Below are 20,442 nucleotides of genomic sequence, written 5' to 3'. Positions count from 1 at the left end.
AAGTGAGTATTGGAAGGATAATATTTTTTTATTAGCTTTTTTTGCTTATTGCAAATGCTGTATTTGCCGCTGTATGTTTTTAGATAACTTGGTGAAAAACTCAATGGGACTTGGTGAAAAACTCTAAATAGACACAGTACAGCAGTAAATATCCACACAATACACACCAAATTTTCATCAAATCAGGTAACAGGATCCGTATCTCTTAAATTGAGCACCAAAGCCATGCATGTCAAACAATGAATTCATGGGTTCACGAAATGCTAATAAATCATGACAATATAAATCCAACTCTTAGATCTGCAAAAGAAAATTCATTTTGAAAAGTTCAACCATCTTAAGATTACCCACCCAACATTCGTAAGTACGTAACGTATCAAACCCAAACAAAAAGGAACCAAATTAAAAATTACATGACGAGGAACTTGTTTCAGGAACTGGGATCCTTCCATCTAGACATTTTTTCCGTCAGCCCACAATTCTTAGAAGGCTGGTTATCAACTGTAAATAAAAATCTGAAACATGGAAATACCAAGAAACATGCCAAAAGTATACAACTGGTTCACATGAAGTACCTGAAGAAGATTGGGGAAATGTTAGAGAAATCATCACCATACGATCCAATATGGTTTATCTTAGCCATCTCATATAACCCTAAAATCGTTTCATAATCTATCACGCCAAAACAACAAAGGAATTGAGCTTAGGATTCCGGTAAGGTTTCAGAATCTCACCACCGTGAGAGACTGATAATGACTTCACGAAGACTAAAATAAGAATCCGAAACATGAAAAAAAAAAAAACACACACAAAAGAAAACCAACAATCATCCAAGAAACATGTCAAGTATAGATACCAGCAGACTGATGATTCAACTATAAACCAAGATCACAGTAGTTTCATCAAATGCTAAAGAAATCATCAAAATATGAATACAATGTAATTTATCTTTAGCTCGTGTAACTGCAGAAAGAAAAATAATTAAAAGGTTAATCATCTCAAATAACACCAACATTCCCACATAATCCATCAAGCCCATACAAAAAAGAAGAAAATTATCACAGTTAGGGTTTGGCAAGGTTTGCAAGTCTCACTTACCCTATGGAAGTTGGGGACTAATAATATAACTCCCCAACGATAGACTAACAGACATTACGGCAGCATCATACATCCCCGAAATACAAACCAAATCTTCGTCGAATCAACAAGTAAGATCCTTATAACCTGGAATTTCTTGGAAAGCCCAAAATTCATGGGGCCTGGTTTTCAACTATAAATAAGAATCCGAACGATAAAAGCACCAAGAAACTAACAATCATCCAACAAAGATATCAGATTGATTCAACCATAATATGAAGTATTACAAGTAGGTATGTGAAATGCTAAAGAAATCATCAAAAAATAAATCCAAGGTGATCTATTGAAAAGGTTAACCATCTGATGTAACCCCAACATCGCTACATGATCTATCAAGTCCAAACAAAAAGGATAGGAACACGCTAGGGTACATGGTACATGGTTTGGGCAAGGTTTCCGATTGGGTACCGCAATAACTCGATGAAGAATTATAGGCATAAAAGATCCATACGTTACAAATCAAATCTTCACCAAAACAAGAACCAAGATCGTTATACCTCGGAATTTCTTGGTAAGCCCAAGATTCTCAGGGCCTGCTTATCAATTGTAATTAAGAATCAAGAAACATGCCAAAGTATAGCTACCAACAGATTGATTGAACTATATGTGAAGTATACAAAGTAGGTACGCGAAATGCTAAAGAAATCATCAAAATATAAATCCATTGCAACTTTAATCTTTAGCTAGAGAAATCCAATGAAAAGGTTACCATCTTATGTAAACCCAAGCATCGCTACGTAATCTATGAAGCCCAAACAAAAAAGAAACGAATCAGAGAAAGGGATTGGGTAAGGCTTCGAAACCTCACATGCCCCACCGATAGTGGGGACTGCAATAACCCGATCAAGACTAACAGAGACTACGGCGGCAGAGATCCATATATTACAAATCGAAACTCCGCCAAATCGAGAACCAATATCCTCATATCTCGGAATTTCTTGATAAGCCCAAGATTCTCAGGGCCTGGTTATCAACTGTGAATAAGAATCTGAAACATGAAGACGCCAAGAAACTAACAATCATCCAAGAAACACGTCAAAGTATAGAAACCAGCAGATCGATTCAACTACATATGAAGCACACGAAATAGGTTTCCTCTATACTCAAGAAATCATCACCGAAGGAAAAAACAAAAATCTCAATGAACCGCAGTTCAGTTAATCATTTCATGTAACCCCAACATCGCTACATAGTCTATCAAACCCAAACACGAAAGAAAGGAATTAGGGTCAGAATTTGGGTAGGGATTGGGAATCTCGCTTACCTCATTGTATGGACTCGTAATCCCAGTACTCCTTGGGCTGGACGACGCCAACATCGGTTTCGCCTTGGACATGGCGGTCCGGTTGCCGACCTCGCGGACCTTGATCTGGACACGAGGATCGACGACCAACGACGGAAGCGGCAGGGGCGGAGGCGGAGGCCAACCCTTCGGAGAGGGCTAGGAGCGCCACCGCTAGGAGGTCGGCGACGAGGAAATGGCGATCGAGCGCATCTCTTATTCACACTCCCTCATCTTCATCTCGCCTCTCAGACCTAACTACAGCTTCATGTCTGTCACCAGAGACATGAAGTCTCTCGTCGCAGTATGTACTCAAGCGGGTTAAATGAAACGAGCCATCTTGACAGATCCAAATCTACCTGCCTTTCCATACTCACTACCGTCCGCCAACCCTCAGAAAGCTACCCAGAACAAGGAGGGCCACCCAGCTGTGGGGTCACACGCAAAAATGTTGGATCCAACGGTGGATAACTTAGTATGGAAGATATTTGTAATTTTACCTTTACGTAAAACGAATTAGTCCAGCATTAGCGATGGCGATGGGTGTGGCACTCACAAATCTGGATCGAACCCAAACCCAATGGGTATCCATTTCTCCTACCGAACCTGAGAATTAAAATCGATTCAGACGGAGACACGTCCCTAAGAATTCATGAGGGTTCCATGCTCTGGAGCATCGACACTTGGGCCCGAACGCAAACAGATGGCGTGCAGAATTCAAAGGAAGTCGAGAAACATCACCCCGCCCACTGGAGCATCGACGCGTGCGGACGACGCCACTTCCCAAGCCCGCGTCGCGGGGGCTGTCGACGACGCTGATCACGCGTTCTTTCGCCCCTGCACCTCGCTGCAGAATAAGAGACGCTTCCTCCACAACCAGGGACGGCAACTCTTCTCTTTCTCTCTCGTCGGAGGAAGAGAAGAGGGGAAGGGACTTAGGATGGCGTGGTGGGAGCGGGTGGTGGTGTTCCCGGCGCGTCGAGTGTGGATCGGCGTCGCCACCCGTCTCGGCGTCCAAAGGACCGGTAAGTTCTCTCACCCACGCGCCATGGATGGCCTGATTCATCCATCCGGGCTTCTGACGCTCTGCCGCCTCCCATGAACAGGGCTGAAGAAGCTACGGAAGGAGGTGAGGACGTGCGAGTACGAGGACGTGCGCGTCATGTGGGAGATCCTGCGCAAGGCCGACTCCGAGACCCGACGGCGTCCTTCGCCGGCGGGCAGGGCGATCCAGCGGCGGAGGCGGAGGCGGAGGCGAGGGCACGGCGACATCTGGCCCTCCCTCTTCGATTGGGCTCCTTGTTGCCTCTGTCGCAACTTGTGATTCGGTCCATCGCGCCGCCGCTCCCCGCCTTCTCTTCTCGGTTGCGTTGGCCGCCTGTACATAAAGAAACGCTGCTGTCATGTACTACGTACCATAGAAAGGAGAGAAGAAAGCCCCGCTCCGCTCGCTCGTCTTCTATGGCTCCCACATTGTTCAACCTCGATCAAAGCTAGTCATGTTCTTATTTAACGTTGATGTGGCTATCGAGTCAAGCGAAGCTGTAACGTATCGTGTTACATTAGCATCCTACATGGCTCTCTAACCCCACATGTCGATGTTTCAGGAGGATCCATTTATTATTATTATTATTATTATTATTATTATTATTTTTCAATCAACAATAGAGCAAATCAATTTTGAATTAAGTAGGATTTAAAATTCCCAAATCATCATCGATCGGTTCAGAGATGCCATGCCGAGTCTTCTATTAGGCTTTTACTGGGCCTGTGGCTGGGTTATGAAGCAGTAGAGCCCATGTTGTGAAGAGCTGAGATGTGGTGGATGCATTGTAGCTGCTCATGCATCAAATCAAAATGTTATTTTCACATGATCGAGATAAAACCCATATGAGGTGGTGGCTCAATGCAATCCATAAGCATTAGTTCCTGCCACGGAGTTGATGATATTTTCTTCCCTCTCAAATTCAACTTGATAGTGAGTTTTGCATAGCTTCGATAGCGTCCCGATTGTTCATCCATCCTTATCATCACATCATTCCTGATGCAAATAATGTCCAAGTGTCCCTCTCTCGACGCTGATGAAATTAGCTTGTCAAAATAGTGAGGTCAGTGCTCGGTTGCACGTTCATGTTCCCTTCCCCAGCCGCTCGGATTAAGCTGTCATTTTCTGTAAGTCTCATGAGATGGATGTCTTCTTCTTCTTTGATCAAGTAGCACCCACACTCTGATTTGAAATATCTTCAATCTATGACCATCATCTCAATTTATCCCTTACTATAATAATATTATTATTATTAAATATCCTTCCATTTGATTAACAAATTTTAAGCATAATTAAAAACCCGAATTTTATTTATTCTCAACTTGGAAAAACACAAAGTGGACTTACTTAAATCTCTGCAGCAGAGGATTCAAGCTCACAGCACCGATTAGAAGTTTCCTGCATCTTCTTCCAGTTCCTGAGTCTGGGCATAATAGAGAAAAGAAGGCTCAAACTTAATGATTGTTGATGTATCGATCGGGAAGATAGAATAGTAAGGAGTGATGCACATCGAGACTCACAAGTGGACAAGCTGGTGATGATCTTTCTTCTCAATATGCATGCATTAAAAGGATAAAAAATTGTAGGTCATACTTGCAGAGAGAAGGGAAGGCCACAGAACAAACGGACGATGCGGATAGAAATGCAACATGCCTGCCGACTCCAGTCTTATCATCATGGCAGGATTTGAGAGGAGACCTACCAAGTGTCCACCGGACCCCGCCGCAGTCACTGCACCAAAGAGACAAAGAAATAGAGACTTAATGATTAGATGTTGCGTGGTCTGCCTGTTGCCGGTCATCAACACGAGACAAATTTGCATCCCCCCGAAGCTCTCACGGCCACTGCACACTTGTCATCACCACCACCGTGATCATCCAGAGGTCAGAGAGATATATCGATCCAAAGCAAGACAAAAAGCTTTAGCCCACGGCCGCACCTGTGTGAAAAATTGGAAGGATGGATGGGTGATGATGATGGTTTGTTTGCATGACATGTAGTCGTCATCTGATTGTGACATGCATGATGGTGTTCTCGAGCTGCCATGGCATTGGTTTTGTTCTTATCCCAAGCTGTCACGGTGCACTTCAAGGTTGTGGAGTTCGGAGCCAGTGGATTGTCGTGGTTGATTGCAAGATGGGCTTTTGACAAGTTGGCCACGCTGCCCATTCTTCCCTCTCCGTGCTTCTACTTTTTGGCCATGGAGAGCTGGCTCACCTTGTCCGATCTCCTCTTCCCGGCATAGGGATTGCCCCTCCGCACAAAAACCAGCGAGAGAGGTGCGGTTTTCGTGCTTCCGAGTATCTTTGTGTACTTGCCTTCTGATGATGCCAACAGTTTTACCATTTGCTGCAGTGAGTGTCTCAAGATAAGCCCTTCAAAGTCTGCGGAAAGGAAATGGACAGGATGTGAAGGGGGAACATAAGATTGGACGCTGACATCGAGCAGACTTTGATGAAGGCAATTTTGGGGGGATGGGTAGACGTACAAGTGTGATCAAGCACCAGACTACGATGGGTGCCGTGGAGAATTCAACGCTTAAATATCATGATGCTGCAAAAAATACAAGTTGAAATCAAGCTACTAATTAATGGGACCATGCGACAGACAGGTGGGACATCACAGTCCTTTGTGTTGGCTTTTTATGCCATGCCATGTTTGACAAGCTACAATGATTGTTGCAGGAAAGCTACTCGTGGTGACCCACCAGGACATAAACATGACTAAAATAATAGAGCGAGGCTGCTGAGAGTTCAATTACAAGTTGCAAGTTAGAGATTACCATACCACAATATTTCCGATACTAGCTAGGGAAGGAAATTTTTGGATCGAGATGGATGTTGAAGTGTACTCACTATGCTAATCCGAAAGCACAAATTACCTGTAGAGAGATAAGAAGAGAAGCAAGAAGACATTACCAAACTCTCTTCCGGATGAAAACTGTGTAGCAGAAGCAACAAGAGTATTATCCTGCAGTCCGTCACTCTCAAGATGTTGTCAAGGTGTTCGAAATCGTTCGCTCCTAGTCGAGATGCTCTTTGTCCCACTCATAGAATGTCAGAGTCCGTAGACATGTTTTCCTGTTGTTGCTTGGAGTTTCATGTAATGTGATCAAGGATGAGTACACGAAGAAATTATGATCTGCTCCAGTTAATCTTATCCTCGAGTTGGGCGCACCAACTCCTGTCTTTTTCTTTCCGTGTCATTATAATTACTCAGTCGATGCTTACGATCTACTGTATGCGCTAGATCGAATCGGTGAGACAAATGCATCGAGCTGCAAAATCCGTGCTTCCTGGGAGACGTATCATGCATGGTCCAAACATCTCTTGCTCCATGAGCACCAGACCTACCATTCTCCGAGGCAGACCAGACCACAGACCAAAGCCATCCACATCCACATCCACATCCACTGGAAAACTGATGCAGAGATGAAGGAAGCACACTTTTGTCCGAATCCCACCTCGGCCGCATGAGCTACAAGCCTACAAGAACTGCAGTAATTGGTGGGGGTCTCCGTGCCGAGAAACAGCCAAAGACATCGCTGACATCTGAAACCTTGCAACAGTCGCTGAAGGTTTAAATCATTGGTGCCCCATTTTCTCTTTTTTTTTTTTGCCAAGTGAGAGGGAGACGGAACAGCAGAGAGAGAGACACATCTCCTCCAACCTTAAACAAACACCAGAATCTTCTCGAGCCACTCCACCACCCTTTTGTTAACCCTTTCCCTGGTCAACTCGTCTCCTCTGAATCTCGAATCCTCACATGTTCCATACCTCGCAGGTGCTGAGCAACCCGTAGCGGTCCAATTGCCGCAGCTTTGCTGGCCTCACTTGCCATGGCTACTGCTCCACAGCCATCGGCATCATATTATATTCACGTATCAGAATTTAGAGTCGCACAAGACATGTGAAGCTGGTTGGTGGTTCCGCGTGTCGTTCGTCGGTTCACGGTCTTCGAAGCACGACGCTAGTGCCGGCAGAGGGCGACAGAATCCGGTGGACGCGAATATTATGGAGACCGCTGTCTTCTTGTCGTCCTTCACTTGCATGTGATTAGCCATGGCTTCGACACTAGATTAAGCTGGCTGTGTCTCTGAATATTTCAGCAATAATGACCTGCTGCGTCCTGTAATAGTCGCCACCGGTCGGACTGGCGCCGGATCACAGCTTCAGTCGATCAGGTTTCTCGGAGAAACCGAGACAGGTAGCGACAGATCCGCCGCTGCGGTCTTCTGGTCGGAGAACATGAGCTAGCACGAGGAACAACTCCCCCTTGCTTGGCTAACCTCACATGGTGGAAACACCATGCCGTTTACTTGGTTTTTGCAGATGTGATGTTGTTGTGGTCCTCGATCGTCTCTCACTGCTCTCACCATGTCTTCATCTCGTTTTCCGGACCGGAAAGAAGGGTAACTTTCCCGACGATGACATTGTAAACCATGCAAAATGATGCACCGAAAGCAGAAGGTGGTGGCGGATGCAAAATGATGCACTGGATGTCGATGAACGACATACCCCCAAGGCCAATTAGACCGTTGCAAATTCCCATCTTAATGGATATTCTTATTGCCCTAAATCAATGCGTCGGCTGTGTGGTATCATCCATCCATCCATCCATCTATCCATCCATCCAAGCATTTGTGACAAGATATATGGCTCCGATGGCTCTTTGATCTTTATCCAAAAAATGATGCCGATGTGAATCCAACCTGATTTGACTTGGAGCTTTGACTGCTAAGTTGAGTTACGAGGGTAGGGCCAGTATTAGATTGGGATCGAAGCAGATCGACCGATCCGAATTGGACATGATTTAGATTGAGAATCGAAATTTGGGGATTGATGGCATCTCTGAGCACATCGAGAGGACTCGACCATCGAACGATGCTCGTGGAGCTCAGACAGGTGAGAGATTAGATATGATTAGGTTGAAGGATGTGGCTCATCATGTTCACATATCATTTCCACGGACGGAATTTGGTACGTCGACGGACCCTACGCCAGGACAAGAAAAAGGCGAGAAGGCGAAGGGTAGGGTGGGGAGGGGGAGGGGGAGGGGGAAGAAAGCCAAAAGACACAGCACAAGAAACAAATAGGTGGGCCCGACCAGGAAGATCCAAATGGTAAACTGGCGATGGAATATGGAACGTGGATATCAGACGAGGTGGAGCTGACAAATTCAGTGACGCAGCAGCAACCACCGTACCCAAATCCATACCTGACTAACCCTTAAGCTACTCGGATCGGAATGTTTTTACCTTGTTTGGTCTCTCGGTTAACTAAGGTAGGGTGAATGGGTGGGCTGCGTGGGTAGAAACAAATGATGGGGAGGTCATCCCCAATCATTGCCCCACCATCTGACTCGAAACGCCTGCAATCAATTCCAAACCCCACCCTCGACCCCTCCTCAACGAACGGCTGGCGAAGGAACAGCGTCCGCATACGTTACCCCGCTTCAACCAACTGGCAACTTCATGTGGAATGGGGAAACCACCAAACACGTAAAGAAGCTCTACGGTTCGCCAAAGTACGAGGAAGCGCCAGCGAGCCTCCGTCAATCTCGTGGCAGATGGCGTTCGGTGCTCTGCCGCCATCACTGGCACATCATTGACTGGGTTTGTCACGTGCCCCACCCTCCCCCTCCCCCTCGCCCTCCATCATGATATTATATGATGCGCCGTTAAACGCTGCCTCGCCGCCCACGTGGCAACAGAACCGTGGCTGAGCTCGGCGTCTCCACGTAGCCAGTGGCGCCCTTCGTGCCACGCCGCCTCCTATGTCGCTAGTCCGTTGAACTACCCATCCCTCCATGCTATGCATGTACATCATCATACCGTGGATCTACATATCATGCCAAAAATGCCAGAATGTATGCGTGCATATTAGCATAAAGTCATAGCATGGTATATGAGCAAGCACCGATGGCACGGAGATGGATGATGGATGCACCTGCGACGCAGGAAGCGGCAGAGGGACCGCGCAGCCACAGCCGCCATTTCTATTCTGAAACACTCTCCCACCCCACTACCCTGTTTTTATATACATATATTAACAGCTATATACGCACACCGGTCTCCGTTCTATGCTGTTCTGTTCTGTTCTGTTCTGTCTGCTCTCTGTGATTGATGAGCTACAAAAGGAGGGGAGTAAGGAAAGGGATTCTAAAGCGAGAAGTAACCCTTCACTTCACCAGCCTTTCTCTCGCTTCACCTCCCCACCAGTATAAATAGCCCCCCACCGTCGCTCCCCTTCATTTTATCCTCAGTGACATGCTTCGAAGTTCCACGGTAATTTCCCCAATATAGTTAGGAGTGCCCAGAGTCATCTATATATATATCAGAAGACAGAGAGACGCAGAGAGTTGAGCATATCCTCGTTAGCCAACAGAGAGAGAGAGAGAGAGAGAGAGAGAGAGAGAGAGCTGATTTGTCTTCTCTGTTCTGTTGAGTGTTGCGAAGGTGATTGAGTTCAGTGAGAGAGAAGAGGATAGAAAGACCAAGGCATTGATCTCTTTTAGCATCATCATTATCGGCTATCATAGCTAGCTGGTATAACGTGGGTTGTAAGGGAGGAAAAGGGAGAGAGAAATGGAGATGATGGAGACGATGGCGGCGGCGGCGGCGGCGGTGGAAGGAGGAGTGGTAGTGATCAGGGAGTACGAGGCGGAGCGGGACAGGGTGGGAGTGGAGGCTGTAGAGCGAAGGTGCGAGGTAGGGCCCAGCGGCGGCGGCATGTCCCTCTTCACCGACCTGCTCGGCGACCCCCTCTGCCGCGTCCGCCACTCCCCTCCCTTCCTCATGCTGGTCCGTACTCCCTTCTTCATCTTCTTCGTCTTCTTCTCCAACTTAATAATTCGTTTGTCCTTTTTTTTTCCTCCTCTTTTTTTTTTTCCTGCTAAATTGTTACCACCACCACCCCCCCCCCCCCCCTCACCCCCCAGTTGATCGACCCACCCCTCGTGTCATTTCCTACTCCCTGTGAGTAAATTCTCATTGTTGTCCAAAGGTAGCGGAGGTGATATGTGGGTCGGAGAGCAGGGAGATCGTTGGGATTGTGCGCGGGTGCATCAAGACCGTGGCCTGCGGCGCCCGGAAGCCCCACCGCTGCTCCAGCACTACCACCGCCCCCTTAACCTCCCTCGCGAAGCACCACACCGCCCCTTCCCCCATCTATGCGAAGGTCGCGTACCTCCTCGGCCTCCGCGTCTCCCCCGCCCACCGGTAACTCTCACCACCCACCTCTTATGGTTAATCTCAATCGCAACAGCCTAATGAACTTTGGTGTCGATCGACAGACGACGAGGGATCGGGTTGAAGCTGGTGGAGAGGATGGAGGAATGGTTCAAGGAGAAGGGGGCGGAGTACGCGTACATGGCGACCGAGAAGGACAACGAGGCTTCCATCCGCCTCTTCACGGGGCGGTGCGGCTACTCCAAGTTTCGCACCCCGGCCATCCTCGTGCAACCGGTGTTCGCGCACCGCCTCACCCTCCCCCGCGCCATTGCCATCGTCCGCCTCCCCGCCGCCGACGCCGAGGCCCTGTACCGCCGCCGCTTCGCAGCCACAGAGTTCTTCCCGCGCGACATCGACGCCGTCCTCGCCAACCCGCTCTCCCTCGGCACCTTCCTCGCCGTCCCCGCTGGCTGCGCCGCGGCGGCCAGGTGGGAGGGGGCGGACGCCTTCCTGGCGGACCCGCCGTCGTCGTGGGCGGTGTCGAGCGTGTGGAACTCCAAGGAGGTGTTCCGGCTCGAGGTGCGGGGCGCGGGGCGGTGGCGGCGGGCGCTGGCGCTGGCGAGCCGGGCGGTGGACTGGGCGCTGCCGTGGCTGCGGATCCCGTCGGTGCCCGACCTGTTCCGGCCGTTCGGGATGTACCTTATGTACGGGCTCGGCGGGGAGGGCCCCGCAGCGGCGGCGTACGCGCGGGCGGTGTGCCGGCACGCGCACAACATGGCGCGGACGGACCCGGGGTGCCGGGTGGTGGCGGCGGAGGTGGCGGCGTGCGAGCCGCTCCGCGAGGGGATCCCCCACTGGAGCCGCCTCTCGTGTGCCGAGGACCTGTGGTGCGTGAAGCGCCTCGCCGAGGAGTATAGCGACGGCGCCCTCGGCGACTGGACCAAGGCCCCGCCGCCGCCGACCATCTTCGTGGACCCCAGGGAATTCTAAAGCCGACGGCGGCGCTTCGTCCTCGCCGTCGCCAGGTTTACCTCGCTCGTTAGCATCTGCCTATCGTAACGGTGGGACCGGGACATCCGTTTTGTAAAGTGGCGTGGCCTTTCTATAACGTTTTCTGTTCTCTTTCGAGATTTTGGCAACTGTTGGGAGAATGAAAGGGACTGAGATATGGATGAAAGGGTGGGGGATAAAAGCGGGGATTGAGTGTGGAAAGATGTGGATGAAACCTATCTTCTTTTCTTTCTACCTTTCTTTTTTTCCTCTCTCTCTCTCTCTCTCTCTCTCTCTCTCTCTCTTCCTCTTTCTACCGCTTCTTTATCTTTGTCCTTTTTAAGAGGGAATTTCTCTAGCTTCAGATCTTATGCTCTCTTTTCTGGATGGTGATATGACATTTGTTCCAATACGTTCTAACTCCTCTGGTACTTCGTTGGTGCCCTGTGGATTTAAAGTTGAGGATTCAGATATGACATCGAGGGGTTGAGATCGTGCTACAGAACTCACATACCGGTCTTTTTGAGCTATGATCTAGCAATTTGCATCACGTGCTCCATCACTGGATGCTTCGGATCTCGATGGAAAGGCAGGTGATCGTCTCTCGCCCGTCCCCTTAGGCGGAATAATTGGACGTCACGTCACCTCCACAAAGATTCGATTTATAATATGATTTCGGTCAAAAGGAAATCGAGGGAGGATCCTAATATCTCCTCTCTTTTCAGCTTGCCTATGCATTCTTGGAATCACTTATAATGAGTTCAGCTCATTAATAGAACACACAAGGAGTTGGTTTTCAATAATTTCTTGCTCAATAAGAATATTTGCTAACTATAAAAACACTTGTTTCTTATCACTCTGATTTTTATCTGAAAAAGAACAATTGCGAAGATACTGGTATTTATTCCCCCCATTTCTTGGTTTGACTTTTAATCATGAGCTTCTTTTATGTTTCTTGTGAATAATAGATTGAAATTGTTTTTTGTCTAATTCAAAAACAAAAAGCTTACTTATATTAGAAGTCATGCAAAGATAACTTATAAAGAAGCCTAATTGCGATTCAGAAAACAGAGTTTTAGGAGTAATTTTAGCTTGTTAATTATAAAAGAAACAGTACCTGGAAAGAATATGAAGCTTCCCCTTTTTTCTTTACTTTTTTTTGCTAGCACCGACGATGATGTGTCCGACCTATCAATGAACAAACACATTTAAGTCAGGTTATGGTCGATGCTGGTTAAAAAATATCTAGCAAGATTTTGGGCAGCACATGTTACGTTCCTCAGATAAGTTTGAAGATAGTTGGGGTCTGTTCTCTATATAACATGAGTAGGGAATGTTTCTAAATATAAGCTGTGATGCCACACTTCTCCCACAAGTTAGAACTTGATAGAAAGAGGTCCAACTGATGTTTATTTTCTATGCCACTAAATCACTTTCTGTGAAGCCAAACCCCTCCACATACCACAACATATCAGATGTTCAAGTCGCAGTGCAACTTGTAATATGTCTACACAACAAAATCCAATCACGGCACACTACGGTCCCAACATCTCACGCTAATATGAAGAAGAAGAAGGGTATACCGATTTGGCTGTTTGTCGTGAAGTCTTTGGCATGTTAGCTTGTGTGAGATAAAGAAGAATCACGTCATCAAGAAGCCAAAGTGAAGGATTGATTACTCGCCGTTTGGGTTTCTGGTGTTTCCTTATGTATGACAGGATAGTCACAGGGACTTACTTGCAGATATGAGACTTTTTCTTCTGGCATTAGGATCGTCTGCCAAATGAAATTGTGATGGCAGATGGTATTGAGAGATTTTTGGTTGGTTGTTTGTGGCCTCAGGCGAATTCATTAAGTACAAATATCTAAGAAGATAAGAGAAGAAGCTAGTGCCATCTAGAAACCAGAAGCGAAGGGACTAGTCACTGATTGTTATGTTGGTGTTTCCTCAATAATGTACGACAGAACAGTAACAAAAATTGTAGATATGCAACTCAACCGCTGGTTTTAGGAGTATCTACCATATGATATTGTGATGAATGGAGAAAAGAGTTGAGATGAACAGGAAAATGATCATCTGAAATTAACTGAGAATATATTACTAGTGTTTATCGATAAGAGAGTCGGTCACACTTGAAACACGGCCATTGATGACAAAAACGCATTCATCAACTTTCTCTGGTAACTATATAAAGAAAATGCATCAACACAGAGAGAAGATGACGACAATATTTAGCTATTCAATTTAGGGTTTCGTCAAAATGTAGCAAGTACTACTTGGTCATAGATCCCTTGAATTGCTTGCTGGTCATGTACAACCAGTAAAATCATGCTCCTATTGCTGTTGAGGTCTCATGCTATGCTGCAATTATGATCTTTATTGGCGGTACCCAAGACAGTAAAAAAAGATGCAGCTTCACTTCACTGCAATGTTCTTCCTGGCATGATGCAAAAAATGTGCAAGTTTCATCCCAAGTTCTACATCAGATGCGGAGTTTCCGGATACTTTGTTTAAGTCAACAAACCTAAAAGCACGATTCTTAAAAGCATATATCACTAAGTGAATGGTGACTCGACTCCATAGCCTGGAATCAGGGATAGGGTAGCACCCTTTACGCATAACAAAGAATATATGGAGACCACAACAACTCATTCCGTCATCATCATCGCATACCTTTGGAACGAGTTAGGAGTACCGAAGGAGGGACACTGGAATGGGGGTGACTTTGAATAAGAATAGGCGACTTTGGAAAACACCAACTTTTTCTCACTCTTAATTCCATATTTCTAAAAAGGTTCGGAAGAAAGGTTGAACTTGAAAGCCAGGAGGGGGCTTGACATAGGCTTGTTCATGTCATTTCCCCAGGACCGCATAGAGCCATTTAGTCTTGCTCCTGGACTTTTGTCAGCAGACAAGGTTCCACGGGTCCTTGGTGTACTCCACTCCGGGCTTCAGGAACGGCCCACTTTCCATCCTTTGTCCCCATTTCCCCCACCTGTTGGTACCCCATAATAGCCGCTTAGCGTATTGCACCACAAAGCTAACAAAGGTTTATGCATATGCATATCCATGACGACATATCTATATAATTATTTACAATAAACTAAAAAGAAAACCTCATTTTTGACGAAACCAAAGCCCTATCTATGTCTGCAAACACAGACACATCACATTTGACTCTGGTCTCGTTCGAGCAACATCTAAGGTTGGGGTGTGGAAGAAGCGTCACTTTCTTGGCAGCGAGGAGAAAGAAAGAAGGGACGCGGGATTGGACGCGGCAAGCGGCGGCGTCGGTGGCGGCTCTCACCGACCACCCCCCGCTCCTAAGGTTGACTGCAGTGGACACCAAATTCCTCGATCAGGACCGGGACGACCTCAATAACCAAACCTACCTTCCATCCACGGTTTCCAAGTCACGTGGGAGGGGGAATCCCGTGTCCTCAGAGGAAGACAATTGAATAGTTCGACAGTCCACCACGCCGAGCAGGTGCTTGGGCTTTTGGCTGGCGCTGTCGCTCCCTAATTGTGGATATCCCCGTGTAAACACGGAGCCCTCTTGCTGCGGCCAACAAAGGGAGGTTTAGTCCTCGATGCCGCCAAGCGCCTGCAGCCGGTGTGTGTCTCGCCTGCCTGGGCCGATGGAGAGAACATGGGGGGACATGACAAGTAAATGGAATGCCGTACCCCGATGTTTCTTCGGCTGGTCCAATTCTCATTGGATTGATAGCGCGCACATTAGAGGAAATGCTGATCCCATCGGATCCATCATGACCGATGAGAATCGGGCAGATCAAACAAAACTTGGTCTGATTTTGGTATTAACTCCAACAATTTTTTCGTCTGCCGTCGATGACATTTCAGTTGTTCGCTTGAAGAAATAACCAAACATAACTTTAATCTCAATCCCAAGCCTTTGTATGGTACTTCCTCGTATGAACTCAATAATTTATGGCAGTACATATCCTTAGATACAGAAATTTTAAGCACCCAATTTGATCTCTTCAATAATTATACCGCATCTATGCCTACATAAATCGAGTTTGATGCGAAACAATATGAAGAAACCAAGCGGTCCGATTAATCCCAAGGCCAGTGAACCGATCCAAGAAGCAAACATCAACTACCCTCCAAGTGCTTCGACTCAGAGATCAGGAAGTGGGATCAATAAGCATCTTGATATGGTCACTACAAAGATTGTTGGGAAACGAGAAGAAAGGACAGAGACCATCAATCGCTGAAGAAGAATCAGAGCAGGAAGACCCTTCGATCCGGGGGGGTAAAATGGAAGAAGAAACCCAGGATTAGGACCTTAATCCGATCGCATTGAGAGATCAGGGAAGGAAATCATAAATGAAGAAAAAGGAGGAGAGAGGGAGAGGGAGAGATCGATAGGCGAACCTGTTCCTGGGGGAGACGAGTTGGCGGATCGCAGAAATCACAGAACCGGGGGTTGCAGACTTGCCTGCTCGAATCGGTGCTCATGGCGGATTGGATCGAGAGATCCATCGATAGCGCCAGGGCTTGTGGGAAGGAGATGAGAGAGACGAGGGCGGGAAAGAGCGAGCGGTTCCCATTTATTCAACTTTTACACGTGCGGATTCGTAACTCTCACGTGCTTAGAGCAGTCGGTATTAATAATCTCCTTTTTGGGTGAAAAATGGTTAGCCGTTTTTACCTATTTATCCTTGCAAAGTTTTCCAATAACACATTTAACCCTATAAATGTTTCATAAATACGCCCATTTATGTATCAATAATAATAATAATAATAATATATTCAATAATAATAATTAAACTTTTTCTTTTATTTTTTAGTCATTTAAGAATTATTTTTTATTAAACATCTAAATTGATTAGTATATTATTACACAATTAACGTCGCGTCATAGTCACATTAAAAAGAAAGAACTTAAGAGTCAATTTATTTCATGCAACTCATAAATAATATTGCTTCCATCACATTTGAAAGAAATTATATATATATATATATATATATATATATATATATATATATATATATATATATATATTATAATAATAAGAATAATAATAATAATAATAATAATAATAATAATAATAATAATAATAATAATAAGGAATAGAAGTCACCATTAAGAACATGAAATCGCATTTAGTTACATCTTTAGGCAACTCAGTGTCTGCAGTATGCTTAATTATGCACCCAATTAAGTTAATGAAACATTGAAAGTAGTAGTAATCACCAAGTGAAGCCCATTTGATTGGATGCATGCACAACTCAAGCACTTGTTCCCAAAATAATTGGAAGATAGCATCAACCATAAGATATGATCATTACATCACATTTTAATTATAAATGCGGGCATTATCATCACACTGTCTTAATTAAATGAATCTTAATTGTGACACACACATAAAATTTGGCAATATATATATATCCATCCACCCATGATTTTGCACGCTCTCTATGATTAGGTAGTTTGGACTGAGAGACGCATGCCATTGCGAGTACTTAAATGATTCTTGTGACTTGATGACTTAATCTCCAAACATTGACCTTCAAAATTACAAGTATTTAATCTGATAATTTCAACATTATCACAAGAGTTTTCTAATCCTCATTTTTTTTATTATTATAGAAGTTAGGTGACAACTAACGTTATTCTCTTATTAATCATATGATTCCAACATTCCTCTGAATTCTCAACTCACTCTGCGATGAGGTTTGTGGTGATTACAACATGAATGAAATTTAATTCTCCAATTGAGACTTTTTGGCCATTCAATTCTCCAAGTTAATTGATTTTTTATTTACCTAACAATTCAGTGTCTTGCTATTATCAATGCACATTCATGCATGTCATAGAGAAGGCCAATTTGCTCTGCTCCCCTTTGGTCCAACCAGTATATTATCATCTTTAATATAATAGCCCACCTAATTTCTCTTATATTGTATTCTAAAAGCTTAATGGTTGACTTTGCAAGGGTCACATACAATACTACTTCTGTTGGGAATCCACTGACAACAACTTAGCTCATGTGATTAATTTGGCTATAAATTTATCTTAGAAGAATTGATTTTTTAGATGTACACATTCATATGCATCAAAATGATGCTTCCATTTAATGTCAGCCCCATCATACCATCAACACTGATGACCACATGATATTATATTTTTCTTAAATAATAGAAAACGAATACAACAACAATAATAAACTACATTATCTTGTAGTTTCACTTTTTTAATTATATATATATATATATATATATATATTTCTTAATACATGTTTTTTATTAACAAATAATAGCAATAACTTCAATCTACATTATAACTTGGCAAATCCACTTCAATATTCTTTATCTCGGTAATATATATATATATATATATATATATATATATTATTTCCTAATTTCTCATCATCATTGGCTTAACAAATAATCTCATAAAATATATAATTTATGAACAAGCAAATAGTCATAAGAAAGAAAGAAAGAAAGAGTAGACAAACTGGAAAGCTACACGTTTTGATTGCAAGCTATAATTGGTCGGTCATTTAATACACCGGAAAAAGTACTCAGCAGTTGTCCTAATCAAACAGTGACGGGAATAACAAATGGAGTTTGTACTCCGTGGATGTCTGCAAGCAGGCGACAACTCTCCAATTCTAATCCTCTTCTCCACAGCTGTGCAAGGCAGGCAGGCAGGCCGGCCGGCCGGCCGTCAACGCCGGTTTCGTCGCCGACGAAATAGGACTCCAGTGTTGTCGTTGTGGCACTACTTAGGGGTGATGAGTAATTGATTGCGCTCAACGTCCGTTAATGATCCAAATGCTTGCTTCGATTCGAGGAATGTGCTCGTGAGATCATGCCAACCTCTTTGTTGCCTCCTCTCATTGTTTATTCTCTTGACGAAGAAGAATTCTGCAGCTGGTTCATTGAATGCTCCTCGAGGACGACCGAGTTGCGGCTTCCATGGTGGCACTAATCATGAGTCAGCGTCCCTCCCAATCATCCACGGTGGTCATTTTAATTGGTGACTGCTTGTTGGAGGATCGAAGTCAACCCCTTCTCTGGCCACAGGTTTTTGTAGCTCTCCTCTGCCTGTATAAATGTAGCTTCTCGGCTGCTGTTCCACCCTGAGCAACAGTACTCCTCCTCCTCCTCCATACCTCCGCCGCACGAAATGGAGCCTTCGATGGTGCTTCAGGAGGCGGGATGGAGCTCATCGGATGCCACCGTGCCATACGATGATGATGGTTCTGAAATGGTGGCACATTTGCTTGGCATCTACAGCTCATCCAGTGAGCAAGACTGCCACGATCAGCTCTTCTGTTCATGGGATAATGCTGATGCCAGCTTCGACGTTCACCAGTACGGTGGCTTCTTCTTTGGATCCCACTGTGGGTACGATAGCTATGACGCGAGTGATGTGATCAACGTCGGCTCCACCTCCATGAACAACAACAACTGCAACTCCATCTCTCCGCTCGGCGGTCCGACTCGCCTCGACGACGGCGAAACGAGCAGCGATGAGATTGCGGAGCTCGGGGGCGCTCAGGATCAGGTGCTGCAGCCTGGAAGAAAGAGTGGATCACGTTCCACGGATGATGTCTCCTCCCAAAGCTCAAAGAAGGCTCGAGCTTCCACCACTGTGAGTACAAAAGATGAGATTAGGAACGTGAACGGATTTGTTCTTCTTGCGTACCACGAGTGTGGGATCGGAATTGATGCAGGTGGTGAAGACACCGAAGAGAGGCAAGAAGAGAAGGAACAGGAGCTGCGACGGGGAGGAAGAGAGCAACACCACCACCATGAATTGTCGTCTGAACTCCTGCAGCTACAGCTGGGAAGATGACTCGAGAGCCTTGCAAGATCTTAGCACAGGAAAGGGAGCAGATCAAGAGCCATCGACCAATCCACAAAGTCAATATGCAAGGGTGAGATCGTGTTCCCCGCAATTTTCCTTCCGTGTGGCTGCAAGACAAACTTCATATTTCTAATGCCTTATGATTGCCTGAACACAGAAAAGGAGGGAGAGGATCAACGAGAGACTGAGGATTTTACAGAACCTCGTTCCCAATGGAACAAAGGTAAGTTTGAGATGACACCGCTTTCCGTCCAAAGAACCTCTCATCAAAACTAGGGGAGCTAATTGATGTCATATGACAGGTTGACATTAGCACGATGCTGGAGGAAGCTGTCCATTATGTGAAGTTCTTGCAGCTCCAAATTAAGGTCTGCACCAAAATTACTTCTTCTCCTTTCCTTCTTCTCTCAAGAAAAAAATGCATCAAGTCAAAAAAAATAAAGTAATTTAATGGTCATCTCTCTCTCTCTCTCTCGATGTGATGCAGCTGTTGAGCTCGGACGAACTGTGGATGTATGCTCCCATTGCTTACAACGGAATCAACATCGGACTTGAGATAGACATTTCTCCACAGCAACCACAGTAGAGTGATTGATTCCTTGAGAATGCTACAAGACTGTGTACTAACGCTTTGAAAGAGACTTGACAATGTATTGGTATCATGTGATTGGGTTTGATATGCTAATCATAACCTTTTCACATCACAAGTATTTTTTTTGTGTTTTTGATCTTTTTCAGCACGCAAACAAACACATAAAGAGACTTGATCTTTTCACATCACATGTAGTTCATATTAATATTTGGTTACCTTGAAGCACCCAAATCATTGTGTCCTGAGAGGACGATGATGATACGATTACTGAAATGGCGATATGATTTAGTGAGAATAGTAATCCAAATGGCATCGGAAGAGCTCACAAATTGTCTCCGTTTTATCACCAGGAAACAGATAAAGAGACCAAAGCAAGTA

General features: G+C 45.3%; 2 protein-coding genes and 1 long non-coding RNA gene across 6 annotated transcripts; 2 read left to right on the top strand and 1 right to left on the bottom strand.

Annotated features, from left to right (window-relative positions):
- Positions 1–294: 294 nt before the first annotated feature.
- Positions 295–3,857, bottom strand: LOC135636170 (uncharacterized). 3 transcript variants are annotated; one of them, XR_010495829.1, is made up of 3 exons: positions 3,161–3,686; positions 2,402–3,025; positions 295–575 (listed from the first exon to the last, which is right to left on the bottom strand). It is a non-coding gene; the product is annotated as an uncharacterized LOC135636170 (long non-coding RNA). The 3 variants fall into 3 exon arrangements; XR_010495828.1 differs by having other exon boundaries at positions 2,402–2,847; positions 2,920–3,684; XR_010495827.1 differs by having other exon boundaries at positions 2,402–3,857.
- A 5,609-nt stretch (positions 3,858–9,466) lies between these two features.
- On the top strand, positions 9,467–11,989 carry LOC135636169 (probable N-acetyltransferase HLS1). Of its 2 annotated transcripts, XM_065147773.1 has the most exons (4): positions 9,467–10,266; positions 10,469–10,590; positions 10,624–10,683; positions 10,758–11,989. In XM_065147773.1, the coding sequence occupies exons 1-4, from the start codon at positions 10,051–10,053 to the stop codon at positions 11,623–11,625; spliced, it is 1,266 nt and encodes a 421-aa protein (XP_065003845.1). In that variant the 5' UTR covers positions 9,467–10,050; the 3' UTR covers positions 11,626–11,989. The 2 variants fall into 2 exon arrangements, with proteins under 2 accessions (XP_065003845.1, XP_065003844.1); XM_065147772.1 differs by having other exon boundaries at positions 9,481–10,266; positions 10,469–10,683.
- Positions 11,990–18,466: 6,477 nt separating this feature from the next.
- LOC135635328 (transcription factor RSL3-like) lies at positions 18,467–20,317 on the top strand. The gene is made up of 5 exons (XM_065146333.1): positions 18,467–19,256; positions 19,339–19,542; positions 19,630–19,695; positions 19,775–19,840; positions 19,960–20,317. Exons 1-5 carry the CDS (start codon positions 18,789–18,791, stop codon positions 20,056–20,058), a joined length of 903 nt encoding a protein of 300 aa, XP_065002405.1. The 5' UTR covers positions 18,467–18,788; the 3' UTR covers positions 20,059–20,317.
- The last annotated feature ends 125 nt before the right edge of the window (positions 20,318–20,442 follow it).

This window comes from Musa acuminata, chromosome BXJ3-4, assembly GCF_036884655.1.
Source record: "Musa acuminata AAA Group cultivar baxijiao chromosome BXJ3-4, Cavendish_Baxijiao_AAA, whole genome shotgun sequence".
In the NCBI taxonomy this organism is placed as follows: domain Eukaryota; kingdom Viridiplantae; phylum Streptophyta; class Magnoliopsida; order Zingiberales; family Musaceae; genus Musa; species Musa acuminata.
Note: the sequence above shows the minus strand (reverse complement) of the source record. Positions and strands in the feature narration are given on the sequence as shown.

Excerpts from the sequence above, each read along its gene's own strand:
- LOC135636169 (XM_065147772.1), top strand. The coding sequence starts at position 10,051 with ATGGAGATGATGGAGACGATGGCGGCGGCGGCGGCGGCGGTGGAAGGA. Across the intron at positions 10,267-10,468 it reads CCCCTCCCTTCCTCATGCTG|GTAGCGGAGGTGATATGTGG; the intron begins GTCCGTACTCCC and ends TGTTGTCCAAAG. Across the intron at positions 10,684-10,757 it reads CGCGTCTCCCCCGCCCACCG|ACGACGAGGGATCGGGTTGA; the intron begins GTAACTCTCACC and ends GTCGATCGACAG.
- LOC135635328 (XM_065146333.1), top strand. The coding sequence starts at position 18,789 with ATGGAGCCTTCGATGGTGCTTCAGGAGGCGGGATGGAGCTCATCGGAT. Across the intron at positions 19,257-19,338 it reads AGGCTCGAGCTTCCACCACT|GTGGTGAAGACACCGAAGAG; the intron begins GTGAGTACAAAA and ends GAATTGATGCAG. Across the intron at positions 19,696-19,774 it reads TCGTTCCCAATGGAACAAAG|GTTGACATTAGCACGATGCT; the intron begins GTAAGTTTGAGA and ends GTCATATGACAG.